The 17,802-nt window shown below is 35.2% G+C and overlaps 1 protein-coding gene across 3 annotated transcripts in view; it reads right to left on the bottom strand.

The window, feature by feature from the left end:
• The window catches only part of DLG5 (discs large MAGUK scaffold protein 5), a 107,996-nt gene that overhangs the window by 15,073 nt on the left and 75,121 nt on the right, over positions 1–17,802 (bottom strand). For 2 of the 3 annotated variants that reach the window (XM_050712030.1, XM_035541114.2), the window contains 12 exons: positions 17,300–17,425; positions 16,432–16,564; positions 13,720–13,847; positions 12,869–13,044; positions 12,322–12,425; positions 11,909–12,001; positions 9,988–11,007; positions 7,689–7,827; positions 5,582–5,729; positions 4,964–5,085; positions 3,789–3,878; positions 2,332–2,500 (listed from right to left, as the gene is read on the bottom strand). In XM_050712030.1, the coding sequence (XP_050567987.1) occupies positions 2,332–2,500; positions 3,789–3,878; positions 4,964–5,085; positions 5,582–5,729; positions 7,689–7,827; positions 9,988–11,007; positions 11,909–12,001; positions 12,322–12,425; positions 12,869–13,044; positions 13,720–13,847; positions 16,432–16,564; positions 17,300–17,425 (2,448 nt within the window). The remainder of the gene's footprint in view (positions 1–2,331; positions 2,501–3,788; positions 3,879–4,963; positions 5,086–5,581; positions 5,730–7,688; positions 7,828–9,987; positions 11,008–11,908; positions 12,002–12,321; positions 12,426–12,868; positions 13,045–13,719; positions 13,848–16,431; positions 16,565–17,299; positions 17,426–17,802) is intronic. The other variant, XM_035541122.2, reaches the window with a different exon arrangement.

Genomic DNA, 17,802 nt, shown 5'->3' with positions numbered 1-17,802 from the left:
AGCCTTCTGCAGCTGGGTATAATATTTTGTCACCTTGTTAATGTATAAAATATACAAACTGTCTGATAAGTATGCAACTCTGGGACCTGAATCTTTTAACATCAACATCACTATTAGCAGTAATGCCCTTGAAGCTTGTCTATCAATGTAATGAACATAAAAAAGCTGAGTAATATATGTAAATTACGATGTCATATGAAACCTCTTAATATCAATGTGATTATATGTTAATGGGCCCAAACAAAATTTATCAAGGTCTATCACCTCACTGAGAACTAAAATTACACCTTTCTGCTCTATTGTATCTCTCTGCCTCCATCTACCACATGCATTTTCAGATCTGTTGTTTGTTTTGCATTGGAAGGATTAAGAATCAAGCCCATACAAACTGCACAGGATCATGTCTTAGAACTCTAGTAAATTCAAAATGAAAGATAACTAGTAATGCATAGAGTAGGGAAACAATAATAAAATAAAACAGCATTAAAAAGGTATCTTACTTGATTAGCAGCGTAATTAAAACCAAGTGACCTGCACTCTTTTATAAAATTCAGACTGCCTGCTACAATCACTAAATGATGTTTAGAAAAAAAAAGTAATGAATCTGATTTCTTTTCATTTTCATTTAAATTGGTTCTCCTAAAAAAATGAACACAACAGATTTTTTTTTAAATCTGTGTTATATATTATTTGGAAATGCCAAGCAAATTGCTTATATTTTATGGAGAGGAGAAGGGATAGGAAGACCAAATAACCATTTAACATGGCATCATCTCACATTTGCTTAAAATATTTCATTTAGCCAAGTAGCTATTCTAGGAACAATTTTTGTGTTTTGTCTTTTTTGTTGGTTTGTTTTGCTTATTCTGAACAAAATCATATCATTTTTAGACTGGGAAAGTCATTCATACTACTGTTTACATGCAAGTACAGCAAGAGTTGAGGGGCTGGCACCTGACTGTACTTCAATATTCTGATCACCATTAATAGAAGTTGTTAATTCCCAGACATTAGAATGTCCTGACAATTACAAAAGTTGTAGGGATGTCAAAAATCTAACTTTGCTGCTGAACACTAAACATAATTAGTCAGGTGAAGAAAATAAATTCTGACTTTGAATTTGCAATTGACAATTACAGGAACATTTATATGAGAAAAAAAACATAGTACAGAAGTCACAACGAAGTAAAAAAGAATGAAAACCCACGAAGACCTCTTTACATTGCCTTTCAAAGTAACAGAGCACACAATCTATAGTGTCACTACAATAACTTAAAGATTCTTTAAACGAGACAAAAAAAGTTTCATATAACATTTTATGAATAACTTTTTATTACTACCAGCAAACTTAGAATACAGAATATCCTTATTGCTTTGTTCACATTCTTATGGTCAGTCATTTTACAAAAGCCATGCAATACAAAGGGGTCCTGAAGTACACATAAATATAATATACTCCAACACACCATAGTTCCCGGTATGTCATACACTGCCTGAGTGGCATTCAGCTGCCTCAGTGTAAATAAAAGCCTGATTCAGATTTGTGTCTTGTTCAATGCTTTGAGTTCATGCAAAATGTTTCATATATTCAGTCTAGCCAGATCACAATAAAATGAAATCAAATGCCCAAGCCTGATACCAAAAACAATGCATCTTGAACATACTCATCATGAGATAATAAGTCATTACAACACAAAGCTCATGATCTTAAGAAAACTATCATATGAGGTTCAAATTGCACAAACAGCTACGCATATACTTAACACTATTGCTAGTAGTGGTCCAGGTATAACCAAAGCAATCATGGTCACAGTAGTAAAATAGAGTCTGTACATATAGATATATTCCTGCACAGTTAGTTTATTCTTTTTATTCATCTGGCTGAATTGAATCAAGGCACAGTGGTTAGAATGCATATTCTGCTATACTGAGGCAGCTGATATTTAGCTATCAAATATTACTAGGTATTTTATTTTCTAGGGTATAGATGAGGCCTACCATTAATAAGCATCTGACGTAGCTCAGCTAAAGGAGTATATTCCATTTTAGACTATTTGCGTTTGGTGTGGCCATTAATCTACCATGAAAAAATAAAATCCTTATGAAATTCATTACTTTTCTGAACTCAAGACTTAGGTTTTGAAAAAAAACAAAGATCTTTTATATACTTCATTAAGAAAGTAAAAACATTAAGTAACAGGACCTGAGATGCTTTTCTGTATCTTTATATTTGTCATTTAAACTAACTATTCATATTCCTTCCGGCCCAATAAATGTACAAGATTTCTTCAGACACATTCCTATTAAAAACAAATAATGTGGGGACCTTACCTATCTTTTCTACGTTCTCCAACAGATACTGGGCTAATAGAAATTCTAGGTAAAGTAGAAAGGGAGTTCTGAGATTGGCTGCTGGCAAAGGAAGATGTTTCCAAGTTAAGAGGTGACTGTGGAGGAGTTATCAAGCTGGGACTGCTACATTCAGAGTGTGACAAGGAGCCTATAAAAAAAACAAAACAACAATCAAAGTCAGGTTTCAGTGTCCTGCATTTGTCATACTTCGGAATATCTACAGAGACATAGGGAAAGACACCATACACACCAGACACAAATAAGGACCACACCATTCACTAGCACTCTGTTAGCCATCTAATGAGCTTAGGGAGCCAGCTTCCTAACTTCGGTAACTACCATTAGACAGTGCAAACTTGCTTTCCTTAATATACTAAGTATGTCTTCTATATGTGTGCATAAAAATATTTCCATTCTCACCATAAAGAACTGGGTACAGACACGGGCATGTCTGAAAACACTTAGCATTGCAAAGTTAAGGAAAAATAATGGAAAACAGGAAAGTAAAAATTAAGATTTAATATGTTGGTTTAGTTTCAATTAAAATATTTATTTACTGCCTTTTCCTTTGTGTATGAGAAGCATTACGAAACACCTGAAAACACCAACAAAACCCCAGCATGAGTTTTGCACAAAGACAGGAAAGTACTGCAATTTTAAACAAGCCTGACTTGGCTTTTTTTTTTTTTTTTTTTAATCTCTTCCCTTGTTGCACCCTCCTTGAGACATTTACTAAACAAGTTCCCTAATAAGAACATTCAGTCATCTGCTGCTTCTGACAAAGCTACAGAAAATAAATCTCAAGTTACTAATTACAAACAAAAGCCATTTGCAATAATTATATTTACCCGGTCAGAGAAAACAATTGCATACAATCGATTAAGGCTATAAAATATTTGAGTAATAATGGTAGCAATCAGCTGCTATTTACTGTAATCAAATTTTGAATTCTAAAGCTCTTGAGCACTCCAACTGGTATTAGTATGATATATTAAAAATTGCTCAACAGAAAATATGGTGAACTACTAAATTTTTTTCACTGGACTTCAAAATATGATTTATCATCTGTAATACAATAGCATGCAAAATAATATAAAGAATTGTAAAAAAAAATAAGATATTACTGCAGGTCATTTCACTGTCAGAACATTTAAGACATCATTCCTGAAGAAAATTACAACCATAAAACACAGCTATGCTTACTCTTACTTTTTCGTGCACATTTTCTTGCTGTGTTCTAGAATCAACTAACAGAAGAATCACCTTTCATTATAAAGTTTCTTTTCTTTACCTTTTTTGTTGTAAAATACAAGTTTTATAAAATTCATAAAACTGTCATATTTAGATTTTCATGCAACTTGATAGAGCAACTGCAAAGGCTTTGGATTAGCAATACTTAAAATATTACAACTAAAATTACTTATGAAATAATTCACCTCTGTCAGAGCCCATGATGGACCTTGGATATCTTGGCGTTAAAGGGATCTTAATTCGTTCTGTTCTGTATTGCAAGTTGCTTGAAGAACCTATTTTTACAAGAGAAAAATTACAATTTTACAAATTGAAAAGCAATGACATTGAATAAAAAATACATTTAGACTTTAATTTTTCACTGAGCACTAAAAGGGGCTCTAAATTTCTGCAGAAGCACTGATGATTATGAATATATATTGTACACAGCATACTTTTTGTTAATGGTCTTGGTTACATAGCGAGTACAAACAACGTAATGCAGCCATGCACTGTGTGTGTACACACACAGTATATACCATATATATCAACAACCTTCCATTCTTGATTGAAAAATATTCAAAACATTTTTTAATAGAAATGCAGCTTAACCTGAAGTCTGAGCAAGAAACTAATACCTGAGATTACTAAGAACCCATGAGACTTTCCAAAAGGTATTTAAAGTATCCTGATTATATTCTGCTTAGATGAACGCATAACTTCTTGACACTGTTTCCAAACTATTGTGCCATTTTTTCTGTTGTGGCTACAAAGCTTTCAGGCTCTATTCAAATGCAATTGCAGTCACAGATGGAACACAAGAACACATACACAAAATAGTATTACAGAAGTTAAAATGAAAGAAATTCTACAATGTTAAATATTACTGCTATAAAGCATATGTTTTCTTTGGTATTATTAGGACAGGCATAACCAATCTTACACATCAATCAAGTAAACATAATTGTAACTTATCTTCCAACAATACAATTTACATTAGGCCATTTGTCATAATTTCTTTGTTCTGCAGGCTCTCTCCTTCTCTCTTCACCTCTCCACCTCACTGAATCCCGAAAATACTTTCACTAGGCCTCCCACACCTTTACGAGAATACTTTCAAATAATTAGAGGCATCTAAAGAGCAAGTTTGCATCACTCACAAATAATATTTTAAAGACTATAAAGGGTGAATTAAACAAGACTACTTCCAGGAAAGACCTTTAATCATAAAACTGGAAATATGACGCAAATAAACAGGAAGCCTTTTAGGCTTTGCCAGCTATAACAATCCCATTAAGCATGTACTTAAGGAATTTTCCGTTCATTACTATTCTCCAAAAAGCAGGAGTCTCACATGAAATAAATCATAAAAGCAAGTTACCAAGTCTTGCACTGGATGGCAAGGAATTTGAGCCATGAGATGCTCTTGTACGTGAATTTTCAGAGTAATCATTGGAGTGTTTATGACTTAGGTCCAAACTCAAACGACCTTGATGCTGAGCACTACATCAAAAGCAAAGAATAGGGCAACAGTCAGAACCAGGCAAAGCATCTCAACAAATAGTAAATGGCCACACAATTTTGATTATCCTTATCATGAGTAAAATAAATGTTCCCCTCCTTCCCACCTCCTAATTGCCCCACTACTTTATGAATTAAGACAAGTGAGAGAAAAGAGCCTAAACTGCTTTAAAAAGGAAAAAAGAAATGAGAGGCTTATTTTGTTTTGTTAAAGAAAAAATATGAATTAGTTCATTAAAACAAGTAACTTCTTACTCAATATTAGCCCATGGAACAGGACAGAAACCCAAACCATCAGTTGCTGAAAGCAAGGTGAAAGCAACTGGCACATCATTTCTATGTAATAATGGTATGGAGAAGTCTGGGTCAAAATAACAGACAACAGCAGTCTTTCACTCTGCACTGTATAAACCAACTACCAGAAACAATTTCATCCTAATGTAAATAAGTATTTAAGGTGATATCAAGCTCAAAATACCTGGGATGCAGATGTTGATGGCATATTTGGCTGGCGACTGATGGGCAATTGTTGGTGTGAACTCTATGGCTCCATGCAGTATAGATGGGATTTCTCATGACCGCAGTTACTGCAGGGCATGGTGCTAAGCTTCTTGGCACAGTACCTGCTTAAGATGATAAAAAGACATTCTTACTAAAATTAACAGCATATAAATTACAGATTATATTTATAATACGTAATTATATAAATATTTCTGCATATATGTACATGTATCTCTAAGTTTACTAGCATACAGAAGAACACTCAGTATCATTAAACACTTTTTTAGTAGCACATACATATATAAAATCTGGATTATAATTTTGTAATGAGTCAATAACAAAGTGCCTTGGATTACAAAACAAATAAAATTTTCAACATCCTTTTCAAATGCACTGCTAACTACAAGATTTCATCTATTTTCAAATATTAAACTTCTTTATACAACAACGACCCTGTTTTTCTCTCCATACAGTCAAGATTTTATTCAGTACTTGAACTATGCACAGCTAAAATCATCTTGTTTCTGTTCAGACTGCCAATTTTGACATGTCCTATGGCTTTAGCTTGTAGTATTCCATTGTTTTATTATTCAGAAGACTTATTACTCAAGCTGCTCATTCAAGTACACTCATCCTTCAGTATTCTAAATTTATTTGATCAATACCCTCTTAAGTGAGTTGGTAGCATAGCATACAACAGCAAAAACTTATTCTTGTTTCAAGACAGAATCATACCATACAGTGTATATTTGACTTGATTGGGTTATTATGCAATCAAGGGTACCATGACAAGATGACTATTTTAGGAAGAAAAAACTTATGATAGTTTTCTGCTCTCTCTCAATGAGAAGGAAAGTGACAGATAGAAAAGAACAACAGAAACCAAATAGCAAAAGCTTCTTTAAGCTGAGATACTCTTGAGTATGTCTTCTGAGACGGAGTCTGAAGCTGTCCATTCTTCTACACACACTAGTCATTACCTTCTCCATTGTCTCCAATAAGAAGTACTCTAGAACCTGTGGCAGCTTGGGACTTGGCAAAGAACTGAGAGTAAGTTCATAAAAATCAATATTGTCTTGGTTTGAATATCAAGTATCATACGCAACTGCTGAAGCACTGAAAACTGAACAATCCATCTGGCCACGAGTTTACCAGGTCTAACCAAATGCATCTTGACCAGTTCAAAGCAACCAGCATACAATAGCCTCATTAGCTCCTGAAGCACTCTGCTTAGCCCACGCCAACTTTAAACCAGCTAACAATTCTAAATTCAATACCAACAACTGATTAACAGAGACAGTAAGTTAACTGTTTTCTGTTTTACCTGATTATACTGATTTCCATGTGAGCTACTTCTGGGTCCCCACTTCAACAGTATCTCAAACACACTGACTTTTAATCTTTTATTAAGACAGAATAAGATTATAACCAATTTGGGCATTCTATTTGAGATATTCCAAGCATTTTATTTCCAATAGGCAGAGTTTGATACATAACACTTCCTGAACATCAGTTCTTTTTTGCTTTAAAATATTTCAGAAGTTGAGCGTCCAACACTTGGGATGCCTTCACTTACTGTTCACTTTCAAAAACCTTGGACATCTCATTTGTCTCCCTAACGTACAGGCTATACCTCGTTCACCACTAAGACATTCAGAATTCCTTTGCACAGAAATAGATGAAACAAATCCTTCAGCCAGGAGCTGTTCAGTTTCCTTCATGATTAAACAGATTTTACTTCTTTACAGTCCAGAAAACCAACACACCATGCTGAGATTACAACAGACTACAAAAATACATTTTGCAATTCATGTTTGTTCCTCAGTTATCCTGACTGATAGGGACAGATTCCTTGGGGCATTCCTAGGAAGTAAATCTGAGTTCTTATCTAATCCCAGGGTAGATATTTAGAATATAGTAGTTTAACTAAGCATATTTCTGGAATAAAATAATTCAGAAGGGGAAATTTTGCAGTTATTATTCAGAATATCAGAAACACAGGTCACATTAGATATATCTGTGACTTCAGCATAAAGAACCGTACTGACACTTCATATCTTGCCATCCACATCAGTGTCACGAACCTGATGACATGCTTCCAGTGTATAAGGTGGAAGACACAAAGCCATCACTGTGCCTAGCAGAACGTTTTGGTGAATATGGTGCCCATTCCTGCAGCTCTGGAGACAGATGCTCCTCACTGGCTGGAGTATACTTCTGCACCTACGTAAACACAGAATTTGATTACAGGCAGCTGGAGATTTAGAAGAAAATACCCGAACTCCAAAGGCAGTAAGCAACTTCAAACTTCCTAATGTGCTTCCAGAATGTGCTAGCCATCACTTAAAGGTGTAACAAGAACTGACATTTTATCTTCCACTGATACTATTAACTTCAACTCCTCTTCCTCCACACTGCTGTTATATATTATTTTGTCATCTTTTTAGGCCCGTATTTGCAACTTATCTGATATATTTTCCTTCAGAACAGTACATCTTAGTTACATTTTTTATTACGGTTTTCACAGGATATTTCAACTATAGATCTCATTCTGTTCCTTTAGACATTATTGAAAGTGTTGCCAAAGGACACCTGGCTATCCTCCCAGAAAGTGTTTTCCTCTAAGCCTGCACTGTCAGATATATGTGGAGCAACCTCTCTTCAACATAGCAATTCAGGTTGAGGAATCATGCCAATTTGTTCTCTATATAATAGACAGACACTGGTGAGCTAAGAGACATGAAAATAGCTCAGATATTGACAGTGATGCTACGAAGCTACAAGTTCAGGGTTCGGCATGCAGAGTTTACATAATTGAAACACACGACATAGAAGCACGACATTAAAGGATGTAATAAGTGAAAAATAGTTACAATTTTTAATTATTTTTAAATCAAAGTAGTATTTTAATTATACAAAGTTACTGACAGTATGAAGACTATAAAATGAAAAGAAACCTTCTTAGAACCAACACTTGAATAATACCATGGGTGTGTTAGTAACCGTACTACCTGCTACTCAGGGATGAAAATGCTCTTGAACTTACTATTTTACCAAACCACACAAACTTAACAGCATATACACACGCTATTAATGTAATTGATGCCATCCAATATGGCTACAAGTTCAGCTACATTACATGGTCTATCTACATATTTTAAATATTATAAACACTACTTCAGTAGTGAATACATGTAGACTATACACTACTGTCACACAACCTAATGTAATCTTAGTGCACAAAGACCATTCCAAAGTTATTTTCAGAGCTATTGGTGTCTACTCTGAGGCAGAATACCACCATTGTTCTCTAGATAAGAACTGTACAGTTAAAGCTCTACCTATTGTCTTTGAGGCTGAGAAGAAACTAGAGAAGGGGGAAAAAATCATTGAACTTGATGTTAATCTAACCCCCAAAATGGAAATATGCTAATACATCGAGTAACCTTAAAAAAAACAGTAACTATTACTGTTAAATTCTGTTATACAATTTTCTTTTTCACCATGGACCAATATCTGTATGATTATTCTGGTATGATCTGGTATCGGGGAAGAGGGAAGGCCAAGAATATGACAATGACATTTTAAGTCATTTTGATGTTGGTTAAATACAAGGAGAAGTGACTGTGAAACTTGAGCCTTCAGGTAGCAAATACAGGTAATATTTTTTCTAACTGAAAGAATCCAAGATGAAGGATCTGAAACTATATTACTAATTACACCACTTTGTATAACGTGGTCAGCTAAATAGGCTAGGATTCCTAGACCACTCATAATTTTTTCCCTACCTAGTCTGGTAAGAGATGACACACAATCTCCAGAATAAGATTTATACAAACAAACAATAGTCCTATTTTGAATAATGCTGTTAAATCATATTTTCATAAACGATCTATCTTAGCAATGTGACATGCCTAATGCCCTATCAATTTGAGATTACATTTACAGATATGTAGACATATAGAAAGACTTAGAAAAAACACCACTGAATTGTATACCCTTTTCCACTAATCAGTACAGTGTGCCAATGTAATTTTTGTAAAACCTCAGAAGCATTAATTTCAGCTTTTCTAAGACTGCCTCTTTCTATTTATTTATTTCACGTTGTCAAAAACATACCAGAAAGAGCCCTGATCCTCCATCAAGCACCATTAAAAGTCAAGATGTGGCCACTAAACAGAAACCTATCATTCTATTAGGTGACTTTGTATTTTTTGATACTGTGAAGTGACAAGTGAGTCAGGGGTAGCTTCTCAGGGGACTTGGACCTTGAGAACGGGCTATGTTTCCCCTGTAAAGGTATGCAGCTGGCTACCCAAAACCACACTTCTGAAAATACTCATATTGAAACAAAAGGCAGAAACCTTCATATGAAAATTCTACCTGAAGGGCAGGATTAGGAATGGGCACAGGGGTCATTTTATGTCTCAGAGCAGGGGCTGATTTTGGCCTTGGTCTTTTAATCTCTGGCTCTTCAACTCTTTGAAAGCCAATGTCATCTTCACAGGATTTCCTTGAAGACAGATGAGTGCACTCAATTCCCTCCTCACGATAATAATGCCCAGTGTTCCTGCTGCGCCCCTTGAGAGTAGCTGAGTCCTGCTTAAGTGCCAAGGAAACCGGAGCTTGGGCAGTGGCTGGGCTGGTGGGTGGTGATCCAGTTGTTACCGTAGACTCCGATGCAGAGCTTGCCTGCTGTTTATGTTTAAATTTGATAGAGTCACTTCTCTTAGGAGGGGTTGGAGGAGTTGAAGCCACTTCAGCTTTTGATGGCTGAGGTGAATGTCCCGTCACCTGATTAGGAGAAAGGTACTCCAGCTTAGGAGGAGTTGGTGGTCTTTTGAAAGTATCAGGATCAAAAATAGATTTCCTTTGTTTTGGCTTTTTATAAACAGAGAACTTTTCTGTTTCTGTTGCTGAGATATTAACCATGACTTTTGGCCAGGTACCACCACTATGCTTAGCACCATGTCCTTTGTCAAATGTGGTCTCAACCATCATACAGTCAGTTCCTGTAGGTTCATAAGGCAGCCTCTTGTTGTCCAAGTCAACAACTCCATAGCCTCGGTCCCCGTATGCCTCTGGGCTGAAGGAACTGAGACTGTGTTCTGAATTACTGTGGCAACTGTGCATTGTGCTCCTGTGAGAGTCTACTCGTAAGGTATTATTAGGGAAGGGTTTGTGATCACAAAACGAACGACTGCCCTGATCACTCTGGTCCTTCTTGCCATCCATGATGTCTGGATTGAAAATGTCAGTTTGTGTTGAGCTGTTGAGTTTAAGATTCCTTTTGTTTTGGGCTTGTATCTCTGACGCATGAACCCTACAATTTGATATTTTTTCTGAATCCTTCAGATTTTCAAATATATTTTGACCACTCCAAGATGAACTCTGAGGAAAAACCTAAAACAAAAAACAGAACCATATTTTTACAGCTGATTTCTGTTTAGTATGAGGCATATTCTAGCCTCCTCGATTTACCTCAACCTGAATATAATGTACATATGCATAGATAACGTTGGGAAAACTTTAATAAAAAACTTGCAGATTTAAAGCACAGATCGTCATATAAAATTAAGACCCCCCAAAATTGAAATATTTCTAAAACAACCCCAATAGAGCAACTCCACATGGAAGTGGATGCATCAAACTAACTGCAAAGGGACCTCCATTCTACTTATACCTCTGTTAGGTTGTGCTTGCAATCATCTTTCATTGCCCATTGCGCTTCACACATTTTATCTTTACAGTTTCTTAAAAACTCAATCTCTCTGGAGCTGGAATTGTCGCTGACTAAACCGGTGTGACAGGCCCAATATAATGGGATTCTAACCCCAACAAGCTAAGCAGAATAATATTTTTTTATAACATTAACCCTGAAAAAGAAAGCCTAGTACTTATCCCTGACGACAGACAGACAGTTCAATTTTCTGTGCAACTTCCTTCTAAGAGTAAACCTTTCTGTAGTCAGGAGACAATTTATCTTCCATGCACAGAACTGGTGCAGCTCTGAAGCAGAAAGCAATAAAATAGAAGCAACTGTGCTAGGAGTCATTCCACGTGACCAGCAAACAAATGACAAAGAAGAACAACAAATAAATTTTGTTTCCTACCAGATGCCACAACAGCCTTAGTTTGGAAATAACTATTAAGTGTACTACCAGTGAAATACATCCAGATGGCCCTATTTATAGCAGAGACTTTCCCATGGTGATATATTCATTTTTAACACACACTTCCCTTAACAACTAAGACAAGTCTGTCAAAGTTCAAGAAAACTACAAACTGAGCTTTTCTTACTCACCTTCATCAGTGACAGGGTAAGAGAATCCCTGCAGTTTCGTAGCAAAGCTTCACATTCAGTAAGTGACTTATTATCTAGTGCAATGCCATTGATCTATATGTAAAAAAAAAAAAAAAATCACTACAGAGATAGATAAAACCAAAATGGTAGGTGGTGAGCATCTTAAGGTACCATCTCTGAGACAAGAAAAATACTAGTTCTACATGCATGTATGACCTAAGTCTGGTTGACCTTGTCCTGTTCTCCATTAAAAGCCAGGTCTCTTGAATAAATTTTTCTATTCCTAGTAGAGATGCAATTTAATAACATTTTTTGATTACATTAGCACTTACTCATTCGTACATCCACAGTTATCTTCTTCTGTTTCACAGAAAGTTCATAAGGAAAAAAAATTACAATGTATTTAGACTTACAGCAATTATTCTGTCTCCCACAGAAAGGGAACCCTCTTTGGCAGCTGGGCTTCCAGGCACAACAGCAGCAACAAATACTCCATTTTCTAGGCTGACCCCACTTTCTGAAATTCACAAAATAAACATGAATGTACTCCTGCAGTTCAATTATCTTGCTCAAATAACTGCATGTCTAACCTGCCTGCATGAGAAAGAAATGTAGCTACCAAACCAAATGAGCTTCTCCATTACTGAAATTCCTTTTAAAGAAATACAAAAACGCTGTGTGAAAACGGGGATTTGGAGCATCCCAATATTTAACATAATCAGGGGTGATTGATGGTTTTAGTCAAATAGAACTAAGTATGAAAACAAAGGTCAAGATACTTAAGGAAGAATCCTATCACCAATATGCTAAATTCCTAGTTTGCTAGATACGATTGATTCAAATGCCTATCTAGGAGGTAGTAATGGTTTAAATGGGATTTAAACAGAGGCTCAGAACATGTACCTTTATTTTTGGTTGTATGAACATGTAGCATTTACATCCAGCCTTTATATCCATTACCTTTATGCCCAGAAACATTGATGTGAAGAGGTGTTATCACTCGCCCACCTAAGGACTTCCTTCTTCGAACCACCATGTTAATAACACCTCCTCCATTTAGAACAGCTTTTATAACTTGCTTTTTATCCTTATTAGTAAGATCCACATCATTTATCTTCAGCAACCAATCATTCACTCTGGCAGAAAAATTCAAATAGAGAGGTCAGTATTCCAAAGCATACTTATCTGGACATTGCACATAAATAACATTCATGAAAAGGGATGCAACATAGCTGATATCTCAATATGCTAATCCTTAATTAACTGGAGTTATCCATTCCTTAAAAAGCATTAAGAAGTAGCTAAGTGAAAACAAGAACTTAATTCTAGTCTGCTCTTCACTACGAAAAGGAAACCATCAAATCACTGATGAGTACTCCTTATTTAAAAGGAACTCTTTGAAAGGAACAAAGTGTTTAAGACCCTCCTATTGAGGATAAGAACAGAAACAGGTTTCAAATTATACTTGACCCCTAACCAAAAGCTCACCTTCATCTTGCCCAAAATTTAAACAATCAATTCAAAGTTTGAAGAGAAAATGAACAGAATAGGAGAGAGACAGAGAAACAAAAGATAGAAGCATCATTTCAAATCCTGGGGAGTTTTAAGGGACAAGTCAAAAAGTTTTTCATTTCTGTAACACTTCTAGGTATTGGTTTTGTCAGTGTCATTTCCTAACTAACATTAATATGGTACACATGTCAATGACAAAAGAAGAACTTGAAAAACAGTTAATACCGAAGACTTTTCACAATATGCTCATATTTAGTTTATGATCAATCAAAGATGTATCTTCCAAAGTAAAGCCTTACCTTAATCGACCATCCGCAATACTTCCTTTGTCTACTTTGGTAACAAAGATCCCACAGTCTCCAGGGAGGTATGGTTCATTCACACCTTCTGCCACATCGAAACCAAGTGCTTTCAAGTCCATATCGTCCTAATAAATATTATTAACAAGTGACTCAACAGCACTGCCAACCCATGTGCCTCTGTCTGTTAATAAGAGGCATCAGTGCAAGCTTGTACTATGCCCTTATATTTACAGGATATATCCATTATACTAAGTGGCTGCATTTTGTACTGCAACACAAGCTCCCTTTCTCATCAGGTATTAGACATTCTGTGTCATTAGGAAATTGATTCTCTCTCAGATTAAGGCTGAAATAACGCACTAGGGGAATTTCACAGAAGAGAAATGAGAAAGCAGAAGAGCATGGGAGAAAGCACTTTCAGAAAGCACCTGTTTTTTGGCATGATTCTGGAGTGTCATGAGAGAAAAAGGGTACGTTTACCAAGAATGAGCATCACTTAGGAAGAAAAATAAATACAATTATAAAGCTAAGACAACAGTATTGCATCTCAGTGATGAATTCAGAAAGAATATGCTTTGGTATGGGCAGAGACCACAAGTAAAAAGCAAAAAAAGTTTTAACATTATAGGAGAGTGATTCTAAATATATGTTAGAGATAACATCCTTCCAACCTTTGTCGAAAACAGGTAATTCTCAATGTTAAAAATTATAAACATCTTTAACAAATCAGTCATTGAACTAACGTGGGAAGCGTTAATTTAGTGTTTGTTTTGGTAAATGGGAAGGTCACTGCCAAAAAAAAAGAAAATAAAGTTGGCCAAAGCGATAGACTGATTTGTTATCGTTATTTTCAATGTTAAATGATACACTTTAAAAAAAAATTAGGGAACTCTACTTGAAATCAACTGGACCAGAATTATACTAAAATCCTTGTGATTCTTCCAGGTGTTCTACGTAATAAGCAAGTTCACAGGGAAGAGAGTGAGGCTGCTAGAAAATAAAAATGGAGAGATCATAGAATAATTGCACAGCCTCAGAGCTAAGTGAACATTATTCCTCTCTATTTTGAGTTGAGAAGTGAATATTATTTCCCTGTTTTGAGCTGAGTAATTACGCAGAACTCAGGCATAAGCAGACAGGTGAGGCTGAAGCGAAAATAAAACGATGTAGACTTATTTGACTCTATAATCTCCATCCAGAAATTCAAATGCTGATAAATCAGCAAGATTTCCCCATGTATCTAATCAAGGTTGGCACAACAGCATTATTATAATTTGATAACAGAAAGAAAAGGAGAAGGTAAATTCAAATGATTAAGTCTACACTCTTGAACTCAGTATTGCAAACATTTAGAACAATTTTTGAAGAATAACTAAATAACTGTAGATGAATAGAAAATTCATCAGGCCACTTTCTTTTTTTTTTAACCAAAGGTACAGCATACATTGGACTTGACAGTTAATTTTCCAGATAATTAAAATATGAAAGTATTAGTTTTCAGTTAAAATAGATAAGATGGCATTGCATGAAATAAGTCAACGAAGAAGCTGGCCCAAAGAGATAGAAAACATAGTGAAAGAGGAGGAGATGTCCTGGAAAGATTCTACAAGTGCTAGTCCTGATGAACCAGCATTGGTACTTGCTTCATATTGTCTTTTTCAATATATAATAATAATAAATATTTTGAGTGTGAAAATAGGAACGTATTAATGATTCTGTTGGGATGCACCATCAGAACAAAAACATTGCAAGAGTATTAAAAGCATGACCCCAAAGTACTGCAGCAAAATAAAAGAGATGTGATTTGAAAGCATTCCATTGTTAATTTGGTCATTCAGGATTCAGCAAGAAATTCTAGTATGATTAAAAGCTGTTTTAGTTGAAACAGAACCTGAAAAACCACATGTAACTGTTGTAAGTCAAAAATGACTATTAGCAAACAGCGTGACTCAAACAAAAATTTCAAATAGAAAAGCATACACGACTAGCATACAGAGCAGTGAAATTTAAATTCTAGACTGCAATGAGGAAAAATAAAATGAAATGGAGTAAAGTACTACTAGGATAAGAAAAGGATGTAAAGGTTATATAGAACAGTAAATAAAAAATATATATATATTAATATACCAAAGTTGAAAAGGCATTTAACTCTTTCTACAGAGAGGGAGATTAGCATCCCTTCATCGCGGATGTTTAAGCTGAAGAGCAACGTTGCACTAAAACAGTAGTCATGATGAACATATTTTAAATTTTCTAACCACCAAATCTAAGCAAAAGTAGGTGAAATAGCTTCATGAAAGAGCTCGTCTATCCTGTACACAGGTAGTAATTGATCTTGCCTATTACAGTAGACATCAGTGTTTCTATCACGTCTTAAATTTTTCCTGCTTTAGCATTGCCATTTCTGTTATAAATCACCAATTTAAAGAACACAACATTTAACTTAAAAACACATTTTTGATAGTACATGGACCTGAGTATCCTGCAAGATGTTTTTACTTATATACTGTATGAAGACAAAGATATAGTTTGTATGTTAACAGTTTGTTTTTGTTAAGTTTTCATCTACGTGTTACCACAAATGCATGGTTCCTATCGCAATAGAAAACTTAAAAATACTATTTTTCATCACACATATTATCAAGATGTTGCAGTTGACTTCAAAACTACCCAATACACAAGAAAATCCAGTTAGTATCTTTGACTTACTCTGTCTTTTTCAAATTCTACCACTTCTGTTTCCCATTCCAGAGAATCTGTGTCTATGGCTGAGTCATGGGAACTATGAGCCATCAATTGACGGAATCTGGCCTCCTTTTCCAATTGATTCTCCATCTTCTCCCTAGGGAAAGAAAAATATTTATACACACAGACAAACCTTTAAAACAAACTGATGCATAACATAATTATGAGATAACTTGCATTTTATTTTCTAACTCAAAAGTCCAAGGTGTGCCAAAAATTTGTCCCCTGCTTCCATCTTCGCAATATCCTTTGGCTACTATCAAATAGACTTTCACTTTATATATATCATGCTAACTCTTCCTTACATTTTTTGCATTGCTTTTAAATGATTACAGTGCACAGCTCGATTTCTAACATGCCTCCCTGACAATGCATCTATAATTTACACTGAGATGAGCTGCATCAGTATGCTTATCACAAATCAGGCATGATAAACACCAGAAGGAAAACCTCTACCATAACCCATTGAAATGACATATAATGCGGGTTTTCTTTACATTATTTTGGAAAGACAGTGAGAATACAGTTGGGAAGAAGTTAACTGCACTTAATCCAACTTCAATGAAAAATTCCCATACTGCTTAAGTGTATTTACACAGTACAATCTTTAAAATCTTTGTCTCAATAAGATAAAACAGTTGAAATTGTAAGAGTTTGAATCCTGTCAGTCACAACAATTTCCACAGTAACTAAAAACATAAGCAGTGTTTCAACATAAAAAGATCATGCTGCCAACAGGTATAACAACAAACAGCTCATTCACAGACAGAGCTAATGAAGCAAAGTTTTAATCACAAAGATTCCATGCAGTTCAATTATTTCTATAACATACTTCAGTTCCTTCAGTTCACGCACAGCATCATTTTTCTGCTTTCTCATGTCGTCCAGATTGCGAAGAGCTTCAGCCAAGTCACTCACAGCCCGGTCTCTCTCTCTCCTTAAGTTGTCACACAAAGTCCTTCAAAAGTAAAGGAAGCAGTTTCAAAATAACTCAGAAGTTTTAAGGAAAAAAAAAAAAAGCTAGTTTTTAAGGAAGAGCTCATCAGAATTACTGAATCCTTCTTCACCCTTTACAAAACTTTTTTTCTTCTTCTGATCTTTATACTAGGAGAAAAAAATCCGATAAAAGTATTTTCCCTTATTCTTTATGTGTGCAGTAACAAGTACGTTAGGTACTTTTTCTGAAGTGTTCCCATAGGTGAAGAATTATTTGCAAGACTATAGCTATAACACAGCGTAGTATAATCAGGCCTAGAAAAAGACATGATTTTTTATTCTTTTGTAGCAGTGCTGCTATGCTCTTAGGTATTTACTGGAGACACATTATAAAGATTA

Source organism: Cygnus atratus, chromosome 7 (genome assembly GCF_013377495.2).
Source record: "Cygnus atratus isolate AKBS03 ecotype Queensland, Australia chromosome 7, CAtr_DNAZoo_HiC_assembly, whole genome shotgun sequence".
Classification (NCBI taxonomy): Eukaryota; Metazoa; Chordata; class Aves; order Anseriformes; family Anatidae; genus Cygnus; species Cygnus atratus.
This window is presented reverse-complemented; position numbering and strand designations above follow the sequence as displayed.